Genomic DNA, 21,649 nt, shown 5'->3' with positions numbered 1-21,649 from the left:
GAACTCCTCAGAGTGTAAATACATTCATCTGCACCACTCACAAGCTCACATTAAATACCCCTCCTCAAGACCAAAAAAGATGTTGAACACAATACCAGGAAAAAAAAGACAAATTTAGAAAAACAGCAACAACATGCATGCCACAAGTGAAAGGAAATGAGTGAATCCTCTGTTCAGTGATGATCTCATTATCTGCACAGGGAAATTACGTAACCATGGAAATGCTCAGCCTGGGGGATGAAGAGGGGGGGGAGGCGGCAGGTGAGGCGTGTTCAGGACGGACTCTCGTTCAGAGGAGCAGGTGAAGGGAGAGAGAGAGAGAGAGAGAGAGAGAGAGAGAGAGAGAGAGAGAGAGAGAGAGAGAGAGAGAGAGAGAGAGAGGGCTGATGGATGAAAACATACCCTGCGATTCTTTGGCTGCACTCTTCACAGATGTAGAGAGGGGGGGGCTTGTCTCCAAGGGCAACGGAGAGGGTGGGATCTATGCACATCTGAGGTGGGGGGGTCAAGGGGGGGGTAAACACACACACAGACAAGCTCAGAAACGGTTGCACACCTGGATCTGGACCACAGCAGAGGCGTCGCCGGCGGTTACATGGAATGTCGGGTTCTAAAGACGCCGAAGAGGTTCTAAAGAGGGTTCTAAAGAGGGTTCTAAAGAGGGTTCTAAAGAGGGTTCGAAAGAAGGTTTTAAAGAGGGTTCTAAAGAGGGTTCCAAAGACATTTGACGTTGTTTACACTCTGCATGTTTGCCACTCGTGGTTCAAACTCAAACTATTCGACACGCGGTTATTGTAAGATTCCCTTCTTCCTGTCTGTGTGGGCGTCTGTGGGTGGCTTCATCCATATGCTCTGCTAGGCTGCCTGTGATCTGTGCACGGCCCTGCTAACAGCACAGCCATGCTGGCCTACATGTTCAGATGGTGCTCTGTAATTCACCACACCCGCTTACTGCCGCTCTATCCTCCGGGGCGGCGTGGGGTCAGCGCTTCCAATTAAGCCCCCCCGCACCCTCTCCACACTCCCGGTAATTGAAATCCGGCCCTTGTCCCGAGCCCTGCTCCTGTTCCTGCTCAGTTTGGAGCTCTGCGGAGCAGACAGGCAAGGGCAGACTGAGTGACATCGTTAGCCTGTTGCCATGGTCACTCAAGCACGGCCTGATTTTATTTACCCAGGTGGTCACAAGAGCAGACGTTTAAACGTTCTAACTCACCATGGCAACTCGGCACACATTCTTTTTCTCAGGCGCTGGATTTGTTTTTAAACTCCACGGAGGGTATCATTGACCACTGGGTAACCTGGTTTTTTTTTCGTACTTGTGGACAGCACCAGAGTGGTTTTGGATTACCTTGACGGCAGGTTTATTGATGGCGTTGTGACACTCGATGTGTTGGCAGTGGATGGGGTTCCAGGCTGCGGACCAGGACGAGAAGAGGAAAAAAGGAAGGAAAAAATGATTTAGGAAAGAGAGAGAGAGAGAGAGAGAGAGAGAGAGAGAGAGAGAGAGAGAGAGAGAGAGAGAGAGAGAGAGAGAGAGAAAGAAAGAAAGAAAGAAAGAATGAAAGAATGAAAGAATGAAAGAAATGAAAACACAAAGACCACTATAACACAATCCAAAAAACTGCCCAACCTGGACACTCCGCCCCCTGACTCCGCCCCCTGACTCCGCCCCCCTGACTCCCACCTGTGTACTGCAGTCCCCTGTATTCACTGATGGCTCCTGGGGGCTTCAGGTTGGGCCAATAGTGGAAGAGCATCTGCACAGCAGGGGGCTTGACCTGGGAGGGGCCGTAGGAGATCACGTAGAGCAGGTCCTGACACAGAAACAAAGTGTTCACCTCCGTGAGCTTCCTGTTACGAAAACCTCACCCACCCACAAAGTCTTCCTGTTTCCACGGCACATTTCAGCTTTCATCAAACGCTAGGGGAGCGTTTGTTTTTCGCCCCGTTGGGCGTTTACACAGGTCCACTCTCATCATCACAAACACTCCTGGTGTTAAATCAAACAACCTTGAAACGTACCGTCTGATAGTGCTCCGGGCATCTGCAAACCAGTTTGGCTAATAAGAAACGTCCTAAGAAATTCCATGAAATTCCTACCTTCCACACCTCCTGCTTGTGCTTCATTAGACATTCCAACAACTGACAGTGGTAGACTGGGAAGGAAGCAGAGAGATGCCAGAGAGGCAGGTCAGGTCGCCTGAACACAGCTAGCAGACAGAACACCAGGCAGGCAGATCAGGCTGCAGGCAGATCAGACTGCAGACAGATCAGGCTGCAGGCAGATCAGGCTGCAGACCTCGCGGAGTGGTTTACCTGGGTTTGAGGTGTACTGCATAGCAATCATTAGCATTGAGGAGGCAGACAGATTGACATACGCAGGGACTCCTCCTTCTCTTCGGGTCGAACCCACTACAAACAGGCAGAGGACATAGCAAGATAAGACGACAGTCTCTTTGAGATGGAAATAAAACACTGAACGATTCTTTTCTGCCTCCTCCTCCAGTTTGGCTATCCTAAACAAACAAACAAACAAAAGGTATATCCTTGACACTGATTTTTTTTAAATGACCTCAAAGACCAGTACGTCCCTGGGCCAGCGAAAACACAAAAAACCTGGCTTTAGTCATAGTTGTCCGTGCTCGCAGTGCGCTGTACTCACATATAGCCATAGGAAGGAATGAGGTGCTCAGGTACTCAATGATGTCTTTGTGCAGAAAAGGGGGGAATGTAGCTAAAGTGGATATCATAGTATAGGGCAAAGTGCTGAGAATATCGTCACTGAGAAAAGGTAGGAGGCAGGTGGTAGTGTAAAATATGGACTGTCCCAGATCTGATGAGAAAGGGTAAGGGCAAAAGACACAGACAGACACACAGACAGTAATTCAATGACATGTACCGCACATCAAACCTGGGCATACTGAACATGTCTAAGATATAACATGATATTAGAATAAAAACTTTGCGAATGAATAAGAAATAAAATACAGAATTCTGCAAAAAAGTACAGCAAATTCCTGAGATAGTATTTGGAAATATGAGCCTCTGTTTAGGTCAGTGGCGTTTCAGTAAAAGCCATTACTGTGGTTTTGATAGTTTGCCCTCAGCGAAACATGGAGAGTTCCAGTTAAGATGGGATTTCATGTTTTTGAGCTTTTTTTAACACTCATAAAATATTCATGGAGAAGTGCATTGACTGTGGAGTCAACTACAGAGGCAAACATTCCCAGAATACCATATTCTAAGATATGCTCAACATCTCACTATTCACAGATTAACACACAGCGATGCAATCAATAACTAAACTGTTGTCAGTATTGCTCATAGATACTTCAGGTCACACAGTGTTGGGAACAATTTTCAATATTTTTCTTCTTCACTACTTTACATGCTCGTTTTAAACAGGATGCAATCACAAACAAAATGCAGGACGGTAAGGTTGTGAGTGGTATATTTCCGATCAACAAGGCAAGCGTGTCGGCAGGTTCCGGCGAGTTCCCCCCATGCAGCCCCTTTTCAGATTCTGTGCGGAACTCCTCTCTTTCTTCCACAAGACGCCCCCCGAAAAGCAGCAGACTCATGCAGTCAGGACGCTTGTGAGGATGGGCGTTTAGGAAGAGCGGAGCTCTGCGCTCACTCACCATGCTGACCGTGCTGCAGCAGTGGCACCAGGTCAAGCAGGGTCACCAGGGTCACATAGAGCCCCTGATAGTCCAGAGAGGGGTACTCTGAGAGCTGAGCATCCCGACTTTGCTGCCCCTGCCCCCCGCGGTCTGACGGGGCATCACGCAGAACGCTGTAAAGGAGGGAGCGAGTAACTGTAGGGTTGATGGAACTGACTTGTGGTCTTAGAGATGGGGTGAGTGGGAATGGCACAGGAAAAAGACACATGGTCATAGGCACGGCCAAATTGGAAGCTTCCTGGTTCTCCTTCCTGCCTGTGCGGGACAGAATGCTGCTCCGGGGTGGGGGGGGGGGGGAGGGGGGAGGGGGGAGGGGGGAGGGGGGAGGGGGGAACAAGGGAAAAAAAGAGACAACAAAGACACAAGAAACAGCACATTACATTGAAATGGCGCTACAGAGACAGCGTAAATAGAAAGAAACAAACCCAGATAGACCCCACATAGGATGCAGTGTCTCACTCTTTCAGTGTGTTTCCACTTAAGGCACGGGGAATTTCTCCCTGCTTTTAAACGAGCTCAGTGGGACTTTAAATTTTCTCTTTCGATTTGGTATTCTTGGAGAAAAAAAAAGAAAGAAAAAAAAACTTTTTTTTTCACGAAAAACTGCAATGATCACTGCATCTCATGTGTATCTGGTGACAAGGAGCAAAAATATAAAAAATGGCATGTTTTCAGTGGCAACCCCATACTTCTCCAAAAAAGGGACACTGGCAGGGATTGTCCCTCTATGACTGCCTTCCTCCAATCAATCAGTACAGCAGCTGTGGTGCCTGAAGAGGCCAATAGGCCGTGATATTTCACAAGAAGTAATTTCCGGTCTTTAGTGAGGCTGTCAGCGATGGGAGTGACACCAAACTGGTTCAGGAACATACAGAGGTGACACTTTTGAAACATGCTTCAGCCAGTAATAAGCATGTGTGTGAGGTTTTAGACCTAGAACTCCTGAGTCACAACACATGTTTATTTCACCAGAGAAATAATGTCTGTATGCGCACGTTATGATACTGTACCAGTATCATCAGGAGACATAATGGGATCCAACAGGCATATGGATTCAGGTCTCTAACATAAATGTAGGAGCTAGTCTACGATAGGGGGAAAACTATAATGACAAAGGAATAGGTTTTAGACAAGATGACCGGTAAGGTTATGTTTGTGAGCTAATGGGGGGAAGAGGAGGGGGGAGGGGGGACTTTGTGTTTGCTGTCCCCAGGGGAAGGTGGATAGAAACTCCATTGTAGGAGAAAAAGGAAGGTCTAGTTTGGCTGTGAGTGAAGCCAGGGGTTGGCGGAGGGTGGGGTGTGAGGTGGGGGTGGGGGTGGGGGTGGTTGGAAGGAGGTGGGGCCAGAGAGCAATGCTCTTTTACCTCACATTATGTTAAGCACTAAGCTGTTCTATCAGTAAAATGATTTGGAGGCACTAGACTGAGAGCCCAGATTAGATATGCTGATGTGTTGTTTTGGTGAGGTCTCTCAGACTGGTCTGGCATCCCTACAGGGTCAGTGAGTACGGGGATCTCAGTGCGAAAACATAGTATACACCTCTATCATACTCTACTACCGACTACACAGTATCTACGCCTCTACTCTTTCTGATCCCCTGAAAGTTATACTCTGTAAGATTTCAGCCAGCATGTTTGCTTTAAATGCTGCGACCATTGGAGCTCAAATCAAATGGTGCCTATCTTCAAAGAGAATAACATCCTGCAGAGTATGACTTTATACCACTGCCCAATTTCCATAGATTAAACAGTTTAAATTTGAACACACTCTTACACAAACACACACACACACGTATATACACACATATTTTCACACGTTCATACATGTAGATACACACATACGTTCACACACACACACATACAAATACACAGGACACACACTGTACACAAAAATGCACGTACGGACACATGAATACATACATATAAAAATAACATCAAAGTGCTTCTCTTTACTACCTAATTACAGCTTATCTAAATGTCTGCTCTCTCAGTGTACATTATTCACTGGCCAAGTGTTTCACTATAACTCATCAAGGCCAGTCAAAGTCAACACACAAGCCAAACACATTCTCATGCTCTCTTATTTTCCACGCGAGCGTGCTTGGTCAGTTTCAGAGGAGACCGCATCAGGAACAGTGTCAGACTGAATCTTTGTCCTCCTCAACCACTCTAATGAGTGACAGAGTTTGGCGTGAGGTCAGCGCCACAGCGAGTCCCTGTCTGAGAGCTGGGCCGTTTGACTTGTGTGTCGCTACGTCTGGGAGATCAATCTAGCACTATGGAGGCAATAAATAATTTTAAAAAATATGAAGATAAAGCCTATATTGAACATGTTAGTCTGTCCCTTTGTTGTCTAACACTACGTTTCATTGTTAGCTCCCTAAGCTTCTGTATGAATTCAATATGAATGTGGCTGCTCCATCTTCTGTCAGTGCGGGGCTTTCTCTCTCTAGGAAGCTGACATATGCCCCCTCCACTCTCCAACCCTGGCTGCCCCCACTCCCAGCTCTCTCTCTCTCTCTCTCTCTCTCTCTCTCTCTCTCTCTCTCTCTCTCTCTCTCTCTCTCTCTCTCTCTGTCTCTCTCTCTCTCTGTCTCTCTCTCTCTCTCCATCTCTCTCTCTCTCTCTCTCTCTCTCTCTCTCTCTCTCTCTCTCTCTCTCTCTCTCTGTCTCTCTCTCTCTCTCTGTCTCTCTCTCTCCATCTCACTCTCTCTCTCCATCTCTCTCTCTCTCTCTCTCTCTCTCTCTCTCTCTCTCTCTCTCTCTCTCTCTCTCTGTCTCTCTCTCTCTCTGTCTCTCTCTCTCTCATCTCTCTCTCTCTCTCCATCTCTCTCTCTCTCTCTCTCTCTCTCTCTCTCTCTCTCTCTCTCTCTCTCTCTTTCTCTCCATCTCTCTCTCTCTCTGGTTGTCTCTCTTCACCCCAGGTCTGTGGAACACAGGTGTCTAAATAATACCACAGTCTGGGCACTGCATCCTACACAGGCAGCATAGCTTGTTGTGCCTCTCCAGAGGGAGACGAGGGGGAAGATAGCAGGCACACGTTACAGTATCACACAGGGTTATTCCCTTCACACTTGAGCGAGGCTGAGCCTCAGAGACAAAATTGTCATCTGAGTTAACATGCTGCCATGACAAAGAGAAGCACAATCGCAGCCTCTGTCATGGTCCATCTGTGCCAAGTACAAATGGGTTGCCAGGTTTGTAACAATACGGTGGTCTGCCTCCTAGCAGGGTATCCCTCAGATAAACTAGAGATATCTAGGGTAGTTCTACAACAATGAACTTCTGTTACATCATAAGTTACACAATAAATTGCTGACGTGATGGATTAAATTTTTTGTAAAAGTGGTGCATCAAAGTTCTATCTCTCCTAATCCCAAACCCTGCAGATTACCATGTCCAACACTGGTGACTGTGTCTAAAAAGATCTCTGGGACAATGTGTCTTATGTGAATCATATTACTGACTACACTGTTTGCCTAAAAATCATCTGCCAAAGAGCTTCTTACATCATAGCTAATATTATCAAAGCCATGCTCATTCTCAAAGATTGTTCTGCTCTTTCTCATGCGCTGTCATATCGGGGCTGTCTTGTTGACCTGTTCTAAGAAGAACATACTGTTTCCTCCTCATGCTTTCACAGCACCCAGGGGACCCACTGTCCAGATGACCCAGAGCCCCCCAGCCCCCCAGCCCTCCAGCCCTCCAGACCTCCAGCACCCCAGGCCTCCAGACCTCCAGGCCTCCAGACCTCCAGGCCTCCAGCCCCCCAGGCCTCCAGACCTCCAGCCCCCCAGGCCTCCAGACCTCCAGGCCTCCAGAACTCCAGTCCTCCAGCCGCCCAGACCTCCCGACCTCCAGGCCTGAACCCCAGCAGCCCTTCTGGGACCAACAAAGAAGGCCGCCCCGGGGAAGGACTCATCTGGCAGGAGCATTAACACTGCTGCCCTAACAGGACATCTCTCCTAATCTATTCTTTCCTCCGTATCTAGCTTTGTGCGTTGATTGTTTACGAGCGTGTCGGGGAGTCACATGACTTCTCTACTCCCACAATGACAGAGGATGGAGCCAGGTACAGCCCGCTTCATGAGAGCGTTGTCTTCAGGTATATCCTGCCTCTACATCTACACCTGTATCTGTGTATGCTGAGGATTCACTAGAATAATCTATGTCACCTTACCTCTGGCAAATAAACTGGACTAACATTTGCTACTGTGTGTTACTTCACCTGTTGGTTCCAGCGCAGGGTCCTTACCTGAGCAGGGTTTGGGAAAAGTATTTCAGTGTGTTTGCGATGTCTGTTCCGGAGGGCACAGGGTAAATGTTATGCTGGACCCGGTTGTGATACTCTTGTAAGTATCTTATCTTAGAGGCAACTAAACGGAACAAAGAGCAGAGTGGCAAAATAATAATCAAATGAACCCTCAATAATGTACAGTGCGTTGGTTCAAAACAATACAGACTGCTTAAACAAACGATGAGTTGATCATTTTCAGCAGGAGGGCTGTTCACTTTGTGGCGTGAGCGCTAACATGGCCCATATTGGTCCCTCTGCTCTGTACTGATCTGTCTTGTAGTCAGGAACATGCAGAGTTATTTCATCATGTAACGTTGTTTCCATATGATATGTAAAACAATCCAGTTGTAAATATGACTCCACCCGAAGGTCTGTGTCCTGGCACCTTCCCTGTCCGTGTTACTTGAGGTGACCTTTAGATGGTCTGGGCAGCTATAGGCCACCACAGACTCCAGAGTGGGTCACCTCATGTGCTATTTGGTAACTCAGGGCATAATTTAGCTCTTTCTGAACCTGCAAATAACAAGCTCCAAAATAACAATAGCAACCTCAGGCTTTGTGTGTGTGTGTGTGTGTGTGTGTGTGTGTGTGTGTGTGTGTGGGGGGGGGGGTGTGTGTGTGTGTGTGTGTGTGTGTGAGAGAGAGAGAGAGAGAGAGAGAGAGAGAGAGAGAGAGAGAGAGAGAGAGAGAGAGAGAGAGAGAGAGAGAGAGAGAGAGAGAGAGAGAGAGGGGGGGGGGGGGAAGAGGGAGAGAGAGAATGTGTATTTGATCTCATAATGCAGTAACAGCAGCATCTGTATATAATGAACAACATCAGTGTATTTCTAGTCGTTTGCAGCAGTATATAAATAGCTCTGTACTGTATAATTGACTGTATTGAGTGTAATAATTACTGTATTCGTTTTTACTCTTTAAAGGCACTTTTTGGAGGTAAATGAGGGAGGAAAAATGCATGATGTCAGTTAAATGGTGCTGATTTACAATAAAACAGTATGTTGACATAAGAAATGAAGTCATAAATTGGACAACCGAATTTTTCATATCAGTGAGCTTTAACTGTAATTTACGTGAGCAGGACCGCATTTACACCTGTTCAGAGGGTAACTAGTCTCGTATGTCAAGCAAAATATGTGAACAAGCCGGATTATTGATCATCAATGCCACCATGTTGTTTGGTGGAAAAATTGTCAGGTCGACCTTGAGACAAATATATCTTTCTCTCTGCACCAACCAGACTCCAACATGTCAATCAAAAATTTATGCGTATAAACCCCTTATTAGATTTTCCCCTTTTTGTTTATCACCGCTATAAAATAGCGCATCTCCGATACCAGCCCTCGAGCCATCCTCTGCAGAGAGGACGTGTTGCAACCTGCCTTAGCAACCGCGGTTTCATCACCAAGGACGGCTCCTCATTCGATTCCTTGTAAGAAAAATTACTCCTATGAATGGCAAGATAAAATAAGTAAATTGTGTAGAATTGTACTTACATTGCTCTGCTTTCGTAGACATTTTGGAAACACTTCACGAATCATGAACCGAACAGTCAAATGTTTGCGCCCCTGCGGTGTGTCTTTCCCTTTCAGTATTGAAAAAGTGAATAAACCCTCTCGCGCTCAAGCGCGGGTGGGTTAGTACCACCGTTGTCATGAATTCAGGTAATGACCAATCTCACTGAATTCATAGGTTCGAAGTCTATTCAATTGAAATGTACTCGCCCTCTGTGTCGCTGTCGGATAACATAAACTTAACGTCAGACAACATCAGCAACCAGTGCAGTGTCTCATGCAGCTATACCTTTTCAAATGGACTGGTCCGGCTTTGACACATTGTCATTCAAGACTGTGCATTGAACACCCTCCTCCACATCGCAAATGTCTGGGAAAACATGGGCATTAAGTGAAATTGCTGGATGCAAGCCCACAATGACACAAATTATATTTTCATGATCCCTTAGAAGCATGTAGAGGACTATTTACATTCAACAGATGGTTGTCAGTATAGATAAGGACAAAACGGAAGTCTGCAATATAATAAACAAAACGTTTAAAGGAAAATCTAGTTTCATATCACTGATATTAAACGACTAACTGATGGTACGTTTTAAAACTGTTATTTTGAGAAGGAGGAGGGCTAAGCTACTGTTTTCCTACCATCACAAACGGGTTGAAAGCCTAAATGTTTATAAAAGACTTGACTTTTCTTCACATTGCTATTTTTCTTTCAATTCTCTCAACTCATCTCTGATGAAAGATAAGCAAGGGGACAGAGGGACAGAGGGAACATGGAGACCGCAGCCCATCCCAGCAGACTGTGGTTTGTGCCAAGAACCACTAGTGTCTTTCCATCTCCAGCTGATAAAGTAACAACATCCTGCTTCCAGACTTCAGAACTGACCCCCCTGGTTTCTAGTTTTCAATTTCTCAAAAAAAAAACATATATTCCATTGAAGTGTTCCACACTTCCACATTAATCGCATGCGGAAACAGCCAATACTTAAAAAATAATGGACCATTTATACAACATGTTTAATTATGTCATTTGGGTGATTCTTACTGCAGAGGTTTGTCGATGTAAATAGAAGTTGGGCTCAACTGACAACACCATGTGCCATCAAACCAAACACATCTTTATTCTTAAGAAAACCATGTTAAATATATCAAGATTTACTTAATCAAAAAGTCACATTTTTGACATTTCCAAATAACCTGATACATCATGGATCATTACAAATATCGTAATAATATCTTTGTGGGGTTCCATCTCAGGGTGTTTGTGGGGGCCGTTTGCGGTACGCTGGGATGTGATGCATGATCCATCCTGCAGGAGTTAGGAGAGCCACTGCAAACACTGACAATGTGAAGAGAGATTGCTGTAAGGAATCAAAAAAGAACATTTATCATAAGGCGCCTCTCGTTCTTGCTCTCTATGTCTCTATCTCTTTTTCTTTCTGTTTGATTCTGAACAAGTTACATTTACATTTAGCAGGCGCTCTTATCCAGAGCGACTTACAGTAAGTACGGGGGACATTCCCCGAGGCAAGTAGGGTGAAGTGCCTTGCCCAAGGACACAACGCCATTTTGCACGTCCGGGAATCTAACCGGCAACCTTCTGATTACTAGCCCGATTCCCTAACCGCTCAGCCATCAGACCTCCGTTACATGTCAGTTTACAGCACGGAGGACGGGTTGACCTGTCTCCCACAGGGCAGTGAGCATGGCTTGTGATGTCTGCAGTACTCCTGCCGCTATGAAATTCATCGGTTCAGTTTTGGTTACAAGGAATGATGAAACCTAGTGGAGGACCCAGAGGGATTCTGGGTAGCAATGACACCAGCCTCACCACTTCTCACCCAGCTCTTCTCTCATTTGGGAGAGCTTAGCGACAATAACTAATAGATTTCAGATAAATAAAACATAAGATATCTCTTGACAGATCACTCTCTTTCTCCCTCTGCCTCTCTCCTTCTCTCTCTCTCTCTCTCTCTCTCTCTCTCTTTCTCTCTCTCTCTCTCTCTCTCTCGCTCTCGCTCTCGCTCTCTCTCTCACACACACACCAAGTATGCTAGAATAACCCAGAGCTGAAACTAGAGCAGAACATTTACCCAAGTCCCAAACTGGAGAAAAAAAAACATAGGTGAATCGTTCCCTTAACCTAGAATCTCAGTGTTTTCTAATACAATATTAGTATACAAGTTATCACAGAGAAGTAAATAACATTGATTCATACCCCTGGTCCAATCTTATCCTTGGGTGGCTTGCTGTAGATATTGGACCTGTGGTCCTGCAGAACTGCCTTCATCTGAGTTAAGAACCTGCTTTGAATGGGACCTCTACAGACAGCAAACATCTCTCTGCTTGCTTGGTCCTGTGTGGCTGTATCAATGTACGACTCTCTTGGCTCAGAAGTAACTCTCTTGAAATCTCGGGGGAACTTCCTTGAACATCCTGTTAGATAGTGGACTGAGACAGGCTGTGTTTTTCTTTGGCCACCCCATAATGATCTTCCAGGGAGGAGTCATTTCTAGGAGACCATCAGAAGCCAAAACACTACTGCTGTGGGACATGAGGGAGGATTCTGTCACCAGGCGGTCTCTGCAGTGACAGGGACTGTAATCACGGCATCTCAGTATCTCGGAGACACGTGAGGGGAGAGAAAATAAGGTCAACATTGAAGCAAGCAGGATGTGTCACAGGTCTCAAGAAGGCAAGAGGGCGAGGTTTAGCTATTACTAGACAGATGTTGCTCATATGAGTCTAGGTGATGGTAAACATGAAGCCTAGATACTGTAAACACTCTTATCTACGAGTCGAAAGATAACAATACAAAGTCTTAGCTGTAATTCTCCAGGCATTTGTTTCAAGGAGGGATTGGCAAGGACGAGCTACCCATGGAGTATATTGTTAAAGTATTGTTAAAACAGCACAGTTTGAGTACAAACATGGAGAATTGGTCTTAAGACAAACTGACGTCTTCTGCTGTAGAAATTAGAAGAATTTAGCAATTCGACATATGTGAATATGATGTCTGTTGGAGAAGGCCCATTCAATGAAATAAAATTGCATTTTTTGTAACCTGTCGCCCTCACTTGGAGAATACTAGTACTACATTTGGGTTTTTCCATCCATAAATTTCCCAAATCTAGGCTGTAGTTTTGTCTTGTAAAATACAGGTTTACGGTGTAAGTAAGTAAGTAAGACATTATTTATATAGCACTTTTCATACAAGAATTGCAGCTCAAAGTGCTTTACATAAAATCAACAAACAATAATACAAGTGTTGATCTAAACTAGCCGCACTCTATCTGCGGTCTCTCGAATCCATCTTAGATCCGAGCTGCCACTTGCAGTTTCTAATACACAAATATGACAAGGGGGTAGACAGGACAAGACAACGTAAACATGAGGAGAGAGGAGGAAAAAAGGCAACACCCAGACAATGCTCCTAGAGGAGTACAGTGTGGGAACAGACAAAAACCTCAGCACATAAGTACAACAACATTTACAAAAACAGGCGAGGGGTAAAAATATGTTTTGTTAAAAGTGAAAAAATAGCATTAGACTACGTATAATTATTAATAATTATTTTACCTTTATATTAGTATACATTTGCTTGATCCATACTTGCTTGAATACTTTACACAGCGGACAGTTAACAAATAGTCAATTGTTTTGTCAAAACTAGGCTACACAACGGAGGATGTGAAATACTTACAAACTTCAAAGCTTTAATTCACATAAAAATTATTGCGTTTCTGCTTAATTCCATTTTTGACCGAAGTTGAATTTTGTCACTTTTGTGTACAGCTAGACGGCGCTCGCAAGCTGCAAAATGCACATCCCAGAGCAACCAGTCAGCAAACGGCGTCGGGATAGGCCACAATAACCACCCAACCAGCCGCTGCTTGGATGAGGGAGAAGCAACCTATCAAGCAACCTAAGCTGCGAAAAAGAAGAAACACGTCTCGAGTTCTCTTCAGGGGAAAGAAGCGAAATTACTCCAAAGTCGTTGCAAGTCGTTTTAAAAGCATGTGGGATCAATGTGGATATGAGATGGCGTCGACATATGCGTTATGATTTGAGCTGAGAGAAAGGAGTTGAAATAATTTCCCCCCAGATTTGGAAATCGTAACTTCAGGAGAGGGTGTTTGGAAAACGCTGTATTTGGAAGAGGAGGCATCTTTGAACATTATAAAGGTACAAACGATTTTGAGTCCTTTCTGGAAACATTGCAAAGTACAGTCCCATCCTTATTGAGATCATAGAAAATAAGTTGTTAGGTTTCGTAGGAGCAAGTCATAGAGCGGGCGCAGCAACAACTGTAGAGAATGTAATTACGGGTTGTAAGCTAACATTGTGTTTTTTTTATTTTTTACAATCGTACTGTTTAACCTACGCAAGCATTTCATTTAACAGTTACTGTTTGTGTGTGACGACAGAGGTGGTTAAAATGAGATTTTCATCTGGGATGATCGAATTGTCCGATTGCCAGCAAAGGCGACAATAGCTCCCCATACGGCTTATGTCTTACGACAGTAACAAAAGCCGTGGCACAACATTCTTTTGGTCCTGTAACCTATATTTGTACGTCACAGAACAGGCCATCATTGGAATACCCCCAGTCCGTGCAACTATTGGCTGCAACCTTGGTAAAACTGAAGAATTTTACACCAAGGGACATTGTTACTTTTAGTTGCAACTGGATCGCCGCTGTATCAATTAGTTGTCGGTGGCTCGCGCTATGGCAACAATGTAGCGTAGCCTGTCAGTCTGCTTGTTCGCGAGATTCTACCGGTGGAGCACAGATCCGCGATCGCTGATATTAATCGTTAATTGCTGTAAATGTAAGATTATAGATGGCATTATAATGTAACTCAAATATATATAGACCACACTGTGTATTATTTATTTTTTAAGCTTGTTTGTACAGGTTATCCATTTTGTAGCAATGGTTACATTTTCAGGATGCATGTTTGAATATTCTTAAAATCATAAGATCCCATTGTGGCCTGCCGCTATAAATCTACACGTAGAGACAGATTAAATAATTTTGCTTTCCTAGCCATTAGAGAGCGTGTGCTCTCGGACACCGAGTAAAGCTGCAAAAACACATGGGAACTCATAATTACTCTAGGTACATAATCAGAGTTCATGACTACCACGTAGAGTGTGTATATTGTCTTTGGGCTCTGATGAGTTAACAGCTTCAATTTGACTTAAACGCAAGTGCTGTTAAATCCAGTCTGCGTGATGATGGTAAACTAGCACGCGGTATAGCGAACTCACTAATCAGCTCTTGAAGTAGAATCATTGTTGTTAAACTCCCATCTGGTTCAAGATGGCTCTTTAGAAATAGGCTTCCCGAGGCTGTGTTTACACAGCCCTCAAAAGCATACACTCTCCCAACCCTCCCTTTTGTTTTCAGAGGCACTCCTGTTGAACATTGCTTGGTTAATCAGCCTCATTTGAGAGAAGGGGTCACTGACTTGCTTTACTTGGATAACAAATAACATACTTGAACTTAGCATACAAAAATGCAGACACTAATGGCTTCTATGCCAAAGGGATCCGCTCTTTTTGTTGGGCTATGCCAGGCTGCTGAATGGTTCACCCTTTCATTGACAGTGATCAGAGCCTCTGCTATGAGTCAGGGTGACAAGCAGGCCTGCCTTTTGTGTCCCAAGTCTTTATGTGCTGTCAGTGGGCTTATGTTTTAGAGGCCTTTCTGATAGCTTCTAGAAGCTTCGCTGGCAGATACTGTAATCAACTGAACGGCCAGCTGCTCTCTTCAGTTGATTTGTCTGATCTGCCAAAGAGAAGCAGAAGTTAGTTGTTTCATGGCTGCCCTGTGCCCAGTGTGATTGTCAGCTTAGCTGTAGTGAAGGATGAAATGCTGGATGTTTAGTTTTATATGACATAAAAGGGACATAGTTCTGTTAGGCCAGATCAGGATCTATTGATGCAGTCAGTACATGTTCTAATAAAACAAAACAAAAATCACAAAAAAAGAACAGAAATCTGAGGGGAAAAAAGGAACATTGAAGATCTGGAAGCGAGCCATCCTTAAACTAAATCAAATGAAGGAATCCTGTCAGAGACGGAAAACTGAGATGTGTCACTGAGTTTAGTATTAAGAGTGTCATTGGTGCAAATACCTTCCTGTCTCTGTCTGCTGAGCCAGGTTTGTGGGGGGGGGGGGCAGCAGCTGGGTGGGAGGTGGTTTTAGTGCTGGCAACAGGAGGCTGGCTGGCTGGTTGATTTGCTAGCTGTCTGGGTAGCTGGCTGGCTGGTTGATTAGCTAGCTGTCTGGGTAGCTGGCTGGCTGACTGGCTGGTTGATTAGCTAGCTGTCTGGGTAGCTGGCTGGCTGGTTGATTTGCTAGCTGTCTGGGTAGCTGGCTGGCTGGTTGATTTGCTAGCTGTCTGGGTAGCTGGCTGGCTGGTTGATTAGCTAGCTGTCTGGGTAGCTGGCTGGCGGATACTGATACTGAATCAACTGATACTGCGTGCCATGTGGAACCTTTTTATGGAAAATCTTCACTATAATAATAACAAAAGATAAGCCTTCCGCCCTCTCTCTCTCTCTCTCTCTCTCTCTCTCTCTCTCTCTCTCTCTCTCTCTCTCTCTCTCTCTCTCTCTCTCTCTCCTCCCCCACTGCTTTCTTTCAATGACACCATGATTGGCCACAGTGATTATGGTCTGTCCTCCTGACAGAGATGGCTGTGAAAGGATGGAATTTGGCCGTCAAATCTATTGAAGGCTGTTCCGTATGGATCAGGTAGAGTCTCCAGAACTCTTGACTGAGTACATGAAGTGGTGACAGTATGTTCTTCATAGAGTGGATGATTTTGTGAAGCGTCAGAGCAATAAACATATCACATTTGTAAAAGCTACGTTTCTCAGGACGTGGTAATCTTAAGTATACAGTACTCATTAAAACGACTCATTTGCATATTTTACCTATACAACTCCCACATCCCACAACACATGCAAATGGCCTTCTGTGCTGGGCGGGGATATGGGGCGAGGCAGCATTGTGGATCTGAGTAAGGCATCACAGGAGGGGGTTGGACCGTTTGAAAAATGTGGGTTACGTGACGTGAGTGAAGCCTGAAGTTTCCTTGTTCCTGTTTTTCATTACTGATGACGAGTTCTCCATAAATGATTGATCAAGTGACTTGACTGAGATCTTGAATAATACATTGTTCCTATTCCTTTGCGTAGCATTTTGTATGGTAATGGACCAAGGGAATCCTGCCTTTTCATCCCGCGGTATGATGGATGGATGATGTGTGTGTGCGTGTGTGTGTGTGTGTGCGTGCGTGTGTGTGTGCGTGTGTGTGTGTGCGTGTGTGCCCTAGGCAGAGATAGATGGGTGGGGGGGATCATCATGCAGCCTTTCTCCTGCCACCTCTCGTTAACGACACATTCTCCAGCTACCGTGGCGACACCCATCGAGACTGCACGTTCATACTTCCCCCTTCTCTCCCTGAACCCAGACGCAGCACTGTAGCAGTCGCCTCCCCGCACCTACCCCAACCCCCTCCCCCTTCCGTCCCAGCATCAGTAGGAGACAGCCTGGGTGTCTCTCACTAAACCGTGAGAACAGCTTTTCTCAAGGAAGTGGTTTGTCTTCAAATATGATTCCAGGATCCTGTCAGTGGAAGAATGCAATATAAACTGTGGTTCTTGCTGTGGAGTGTGTTTGTGTTCTGGCGTGCAGCGGGGAGGGGGGGGGGGGGGTTGCTGTTTGGCTGATGAGACGTCGCTTTGTTGCTCGTCTTCCACTCCTCTCCTCTGAGGACCTTCTTTTGTAAACAAGACAGCAGGCCTCCTGGGATTCCTTGTGAATATTCACGTGTTCGCCATGACGACGTGGTCCAAAAATGATTTCCCCTGCGCACCGCCGGGCGCATTTATGCCTCCCGACAATCTGACGAAGTGTAGATCATCTCAAATTTGATTTGAGTCTGGAGTTCTCTGGTGTGAACGTTTGGTTTCCAGTTGTGTGGGCATACGAGCATGTGGTTGACTGCATGCCCGTGGGAGGCTGCTTAGAGTGCAGTTCAGTGAGGGCAGACACAGTGATTAACTAGCATAGGGGGGGGAAAACGGCAGCCAAGATATCTGCTTTGTTTCAGTCACATTGGAGCTGTAGTTCCCAGAACTGTGTGTGTGTGTGTGTGTGTGTGTGTGTGTGACACAACCATGCAAAGTCTAGATTGAAAGATGAGAAATCGTTTGTGACATTTTTTTTTTTGCGGGACTACTCCCTTCTGTCTCTCCCTCCTTCCTGCTCTCTTGTTCTCTCTATCTCACCTGACGCACGAAGGTCGTTCGCCTCACGTTCCAGGCCTTTACAAACCCCTCAGAGAGCCAGGACGGAGGTCTGAACAGGCTTCGGTAGAGGAACGGACTGACACAGTACAAGGTGGGCCGAGTCATGGTGGGGGTGGGAGTGGGGTGAGGGGTCTGCTGTGGGAGGCAGTTTGTGGAAGGTTTGCTTCCTGCTTGGTTTCCAGGTAGACAGACTGTACTCCACCTTCCCAGGACTCACCCTACATCTGCGTTAGATTTGTTATTGCCCGCCAGTCAACGCTTCCTGAGGGCCTGACAGAGGAAGTCTCTGTTGAACAGAGCCACCCTGCCGTGCTGTTGGAGTCTAAACGCCTTCAAATACGACTCCCGAAAGAGGAATGTCACACGAAGGAAAGTTAATGATTAAGTCTGCAGGAATCCCTCCGGTTTGCTCGTCAGGGTACACAGTTCCAGACTGTCCTGCCGTGCGGTTGCAGCTTCCTGGTCGTCGGTCAGCCAACGCTGGACCTGGTCGCGAGTCTCCCGGTCCTGTCCTACATCTATAAAGTTGAATAATGGATTTTGGTGTTTTAAAAACCCATCGACACTGTATGACTATGTTTAGCCTGTGTTCTGCTCCTCTCTCCCACCAACTGTCTCTGGAGGAGGGGATCCCTCTCTGAATTGCTCCTCCAAGGTTTCTTCCATTTTTTTTTTCTCCTGTTGAGAGTTTTTTGGGAGTTTTTCCTTGTCTTCCTTGAGGGTTTAGGTTGGTTGAGGGGCAGTTCTATGGGCATATGTGAAGCCCTCTGTGACATGCTTGCGTGTAAAAAGGGCTATACAAATAAATTTGATTTGATTTGACCCTGGGATTGTTCGTTATGAGGGGCAAGGTCATTTAAACACATCAATCCAGTCATGTCCTAATCCTCCCACTGATAGAGTTGAAAAACAATCCTGTCACCTCCTGGCTAACGTACCCTGGTCTCTGTCTCTCTTTATCTTCATCTCTCTATCTCTCCCTCTATCCATATCCATCCCTCTGTCTCAATCTATCTCTCTATCTCTATCTAAATATATCTCTAAATCTACCTCTCTTCCTTCCTCCACCCTCCTCCCCCCCCTCCCCTCCAGTCATGGCAGGCTGGGCGAGGCAGTGGCCTGCTGCTCCAGAGGGACCAGGCTCAGGGCCTGCAGGTGGACAGCTGAGGATCAGAGCTCCAGGCCTGGGCAGGATGAGTCGGCGGGAGGGGATCTCACGGACTCCAAGTGAAGAACACAGAGGATGGGGGCCAACGGTTCCAGTTCCCCCCACTCCTGCTCCACTCGTCTGGGGGGGCAGGCGCAGGCACAGCACACATTTATAGGTGAGTTTTCGGCACGGGGGGTGAACTTGAGCAGCTAAGTGGATTAGATAGTGATTAGGTGTGTAGTAGTGAAGTGTGCCAAGCAAGTCATCTCCCAGAGCGGTTTGAGGTCTGTGCCCTCGATGTGGCGTTTCAGTCGGCGGGCTGATTTGAAGTTCCAAGCTTTACAAGGAGAAGTCTTGTCAGTTAGTCGTCCCCCCCCTCCTACTTATGAAATGGAAGTCGTATGTGCCTAGTTTGATCGTCTGGAAGTGTTCAAGCTGTATTCTATTAGGGGTTTTATTTTCTCTGGCTGGTCTGGAGTAAAGAGAAGAGCCCAGTCATCCATCCAGCGGTCTGTGTTGCTTCTCATCTCTGACTGTGAGCGCCGAGCCCTCGTGCGGGCCAGAGCGACTTGAGGACGTTTATAAGGAGTCTTTAAAACCGTTCTGATGTTCTGGAAAGCTTTTTTTGTCATTTTTTTGTAGGCGTATTTTCAATGTAATCAGTGCTTTTAGTGACCGTCTTCCTGTTTGGAATTCCTTTTCCTGAAGTTCCAGGGAGAGTTGTAAGCTTTGCGAGATGTGCTGGAGGAGGATGTGGAGGGGAAGAGGGGGCTCTGTAGGCTGCTGTGAGCCTGGCCCACACTGAAGATGATTCACTGTATTAGAATGATTACTATGTGGGTCACATTGATGGATGCTTACAGGGAAGAGAGAGAGAGAGAGAGAGGGGGGAGAGAGGGAGAGAGGGAGAGAGGGAGAGAGAGAGGGAGAGGGAGAGGGAGAGGGAGAGGGAGAGGGAGAGGAGAGGGAGAGGGAGAGGGAGGAGGGAGAGGGAGAGGAGAGGGAGAGGAGAGGGAGAGGGAGAGGGAGAGGGGAGAGGGAGAGGGAGAGGGAGAGAGAGGGAGAGAGAGGGAGAGAGAGAGAGAGAGAGAGAGAGAGAGAGAGAGAGGGAGAGGGAGGGAGGGAGGGAGGGAGGGGGAGGGGGAGGGGGAGGGGGAGGGGGAGGGGGAGGGGGAGGGGGAGGGGGAGGGGGAGGGGGAGAGAGGGCGAGAGGGCGAGAGGGGGGGGAGAGAGAGAGAGGGAGAGAGGGGGGGGGAGAGAGAGAGAGGGAGAGAGAGGAGAGAGAGGGGGGGAGAGAGAGGGGAGAGAGCAAGAGAGGGAGAGAGAGCGAGCAAAAAGAGAGATGAGAGAGAGCAAGAGAGAGAGAGAGAGAGAGCAAGAGAGAGAGAGCAAGAGAGGGAGAGAGAGAGAGAGCAAGAGAGGGAGAGAGAGAGAGAGCAAGAGAGAGAGCGAGCAAGAAAGAGAGAGAGAGAGAGAGAGCAAGAGAGAGAGAGCTTGGAAGCAGGGGAGAGATTGTGAGAGAGAAAGAGGGGGGGGGGGAGAGAAAGAGATACATACGGAGGGAGAGGGAGGGAGAGGGGGGAGAAAGAGAAGGAGGGAGAGGGGGGAGAAAGAGAAGGAGGGAGAAGTTCTTTTTGGCTGAGTTTGTTCTGACATAGGTGTCCCCTCTCTCAAGCCAGAGCTTAGGGCTATTAACTGTAATTGATTCGGGCTGTGTCAGTGGAGTCTAGTGTATTAAGTTACATCCCAGAACAAGTTTTATACAACCCTAAATATACCTCTTCCCGTGAGAGTCCGCTCTCCTGACATGATCTGTGTGTTCCCTCCCATGTTTTACATGTAGTCATTTAGCAGACGCTCTTATCCAGAGCGACTTACAGTAAGTACAGGGACATTCCCCCCGAGACAAGTAGGGTGAAGTGCCTTGCCCAAGGACACAACGTCATTTGACATTTGACACAGCCAGGAATCGAACCAGCAACCTTCGGATTGCTAGCCCGATTCCCTAACCGCTCAGCCACCTGACTCCCAGCACGGCTAACCCTCTCCCGGTCTCCTCCTCCCTCTTCTTCTTCTTCTTCTGTGTTCCAGGGACGTCGTCGTACTCCCAGCACGGCTATGGCTGGGATGCCAGGCTGTACAGCCTGGAGCACGGCTCCGAGCGGCCCGCCGACAGGAAGAAGAAAAGCCTGGGCCTGGCCACGCTGAAACGCCGCTTCATCAAGCGCCGCAAGTCCGGCCGCTCGGCCGACCACGCGCGCCAGCTCCGTGACCTGCTGTCGGGCTGGGACTTCCGCGACGCCAGCGCCCTGGTGGAGGAGTACGAGGGCACGGCCGCCCTCAAGGAGCTGAGCTTCCACGCCGGCCTGGCGAGGGCCGAGGCCCCCAGCCTGCAGAGAGACCTGGCAGCTCTCTATCAGCACAAGTACTGCACCGACGTGGACCTGGTCTTCCAGGACACCTGCTTCCCAGCCCACCGCGCCATCCTGGCCGCCCGCTGCCCCTTCTTCAAGACGCTGCTGTCGTCGGCGCCCGGCTACGGGGCCGAGGTGCTCATGGACATCGAGACAGCGGGCATCGACGTGCCCATGTTCTCGGCGCTGCTGCAGTACCTGTACACGGGCGAGCTGGGGCGGGGCGGGGCGGGGGACGCCCGGCTGCAGAACGTGGACGTGCTGG

The 21,649-nt window shown here is 47.2% G+C and overlaps 3 protein-coding genes across 12 annotated transcripts in view; 1 reads left to right on the top strand and 2 right to left on the bottom strand.

The window, feature by feature from the left end:
• Positions 1 to 9,790, bottom strand: part of LOC134026489 (protein unc-79 homolog) — a 39,410-nt gene extending 29,620 nt beyond the window's left edge. For 4 of the 10 annotated variants that reach the window (XM_062469295.1, XM_062469297.1, XM_062469298.1 and 1 more), the window contains exons 1-9: positions 9,472 to 9,790; positions 7,940 to 8,060; positions 3,642 to 3,955; positions 2,663 to 2,833; positions 2,317 to 2,412; positions 2,101 to 2,156; positions 1,685 to 1,814; positions 1,349 to 1,413; positions 403 to 491 (exon numbers count right to left, since the gene is read on the bottom strand). In XM_062469295.1, the coding sequence (XP_062325279.1) occupies positions 403 to 491; positions 1,349 to 1,413; positions 1,685 to 1,814; positions 2,101 to 2,156; positions 2,317 to 2,412; positions 2,663 to 2,833; positions 3,642 to 3,955; positions 7,940 to 8,060; positions 9,472 to 9,493 (1,064 nt within the window). In that variant the 5' untranslated portion in view covers positions 9,494 to 9,790. Of the gene's footprint in view, positions 1 to 402; positions 492 to 1,348; positions 1,414 to 1,684; positions 1,815 to 2,100; positions 2,157 to 2,316; positions 2,413 to 2,662; positions 2,834 to 3,641; positions 3,956 to 7,939; positions 8,061 to 9,471 lie in introns of those variants that run through there. The other 6 variants (XM_062469301.1, XM_062469302.1, XM_062469304.1 and 3 more) reach the window with 4 other exon arrangements.
• Positions 9,791 to 10,496: 706 nt separating this feature from the next.
• Positions 10,497 to 11,972, bottom strand: si:dkey-85n7.8 (COX8 domain-containing protein). The gene is made up of 2 exons (XM_062469669.1): positions 11,711 to 11,972; positions 10,497 to 10,853 (listed from the first exon to the last, which is right to left on the bottom strand). The coding sequence occupies exons 1-2, from the start codon at positions 11,828 to 11,830 to the stop codon at positions 10,746 to 10,748; spliced, it is 228 nt and encodes a 75-aa protein (XP_062325653.1). The 5' UTR covers positions 11,831 to 11,972; the 3' UTR covers positions 10,497 to 10,745.
• Positions 11,973 to 13,371: 1,399 nt separating this feature from the next.
• Positions 13,372 to 21,649, top strand: part of LOC134026676 (BTB/POZ domain-containing protein 7-like) — a 17,583-nt gene continuing 9,305 nt past the window's right edge. Inside the window, exons 1-3 of the mRNA XM_062469568.1 lie at positions 13,372 to 13,677; positions 18,913 to 19,145; positions 21,062 to 21,642. Coding sequence (XP_062325552.1) covers positions 19,064 to 19,145; positions 21,062 to 21,642 — 663 coding nt within the window. The 5' untranslated portion in view covers positions 13,372 to 13,677; positions 18,913 to 19,063. The remainder of the gene's footprint in view (positions 13,678 to 18,912; positions 19,146 to 21,061; positions 21,643 to 21,649) is intronic.

The sequence above is a fragment of the Osmerus eperlanus genome, chromosome 9 (genome assembly GCF_963692335.1).
Source record: "Osmerus eperlanus chromosome 9, fOsmEpe2.1, whole genome shotgun sequence".
Taxonomy (NCBI): Eukaryota; Metazoa; Chordata; class Actinopteri; order Osmeriformes; family Osmeridae; genus Osmerus; species Osmerus eperlanus.
Note: the sequence above shows the minus strand (reverse complement) of the source record. Positions and strands in the feature narration are given on the sequence as shown.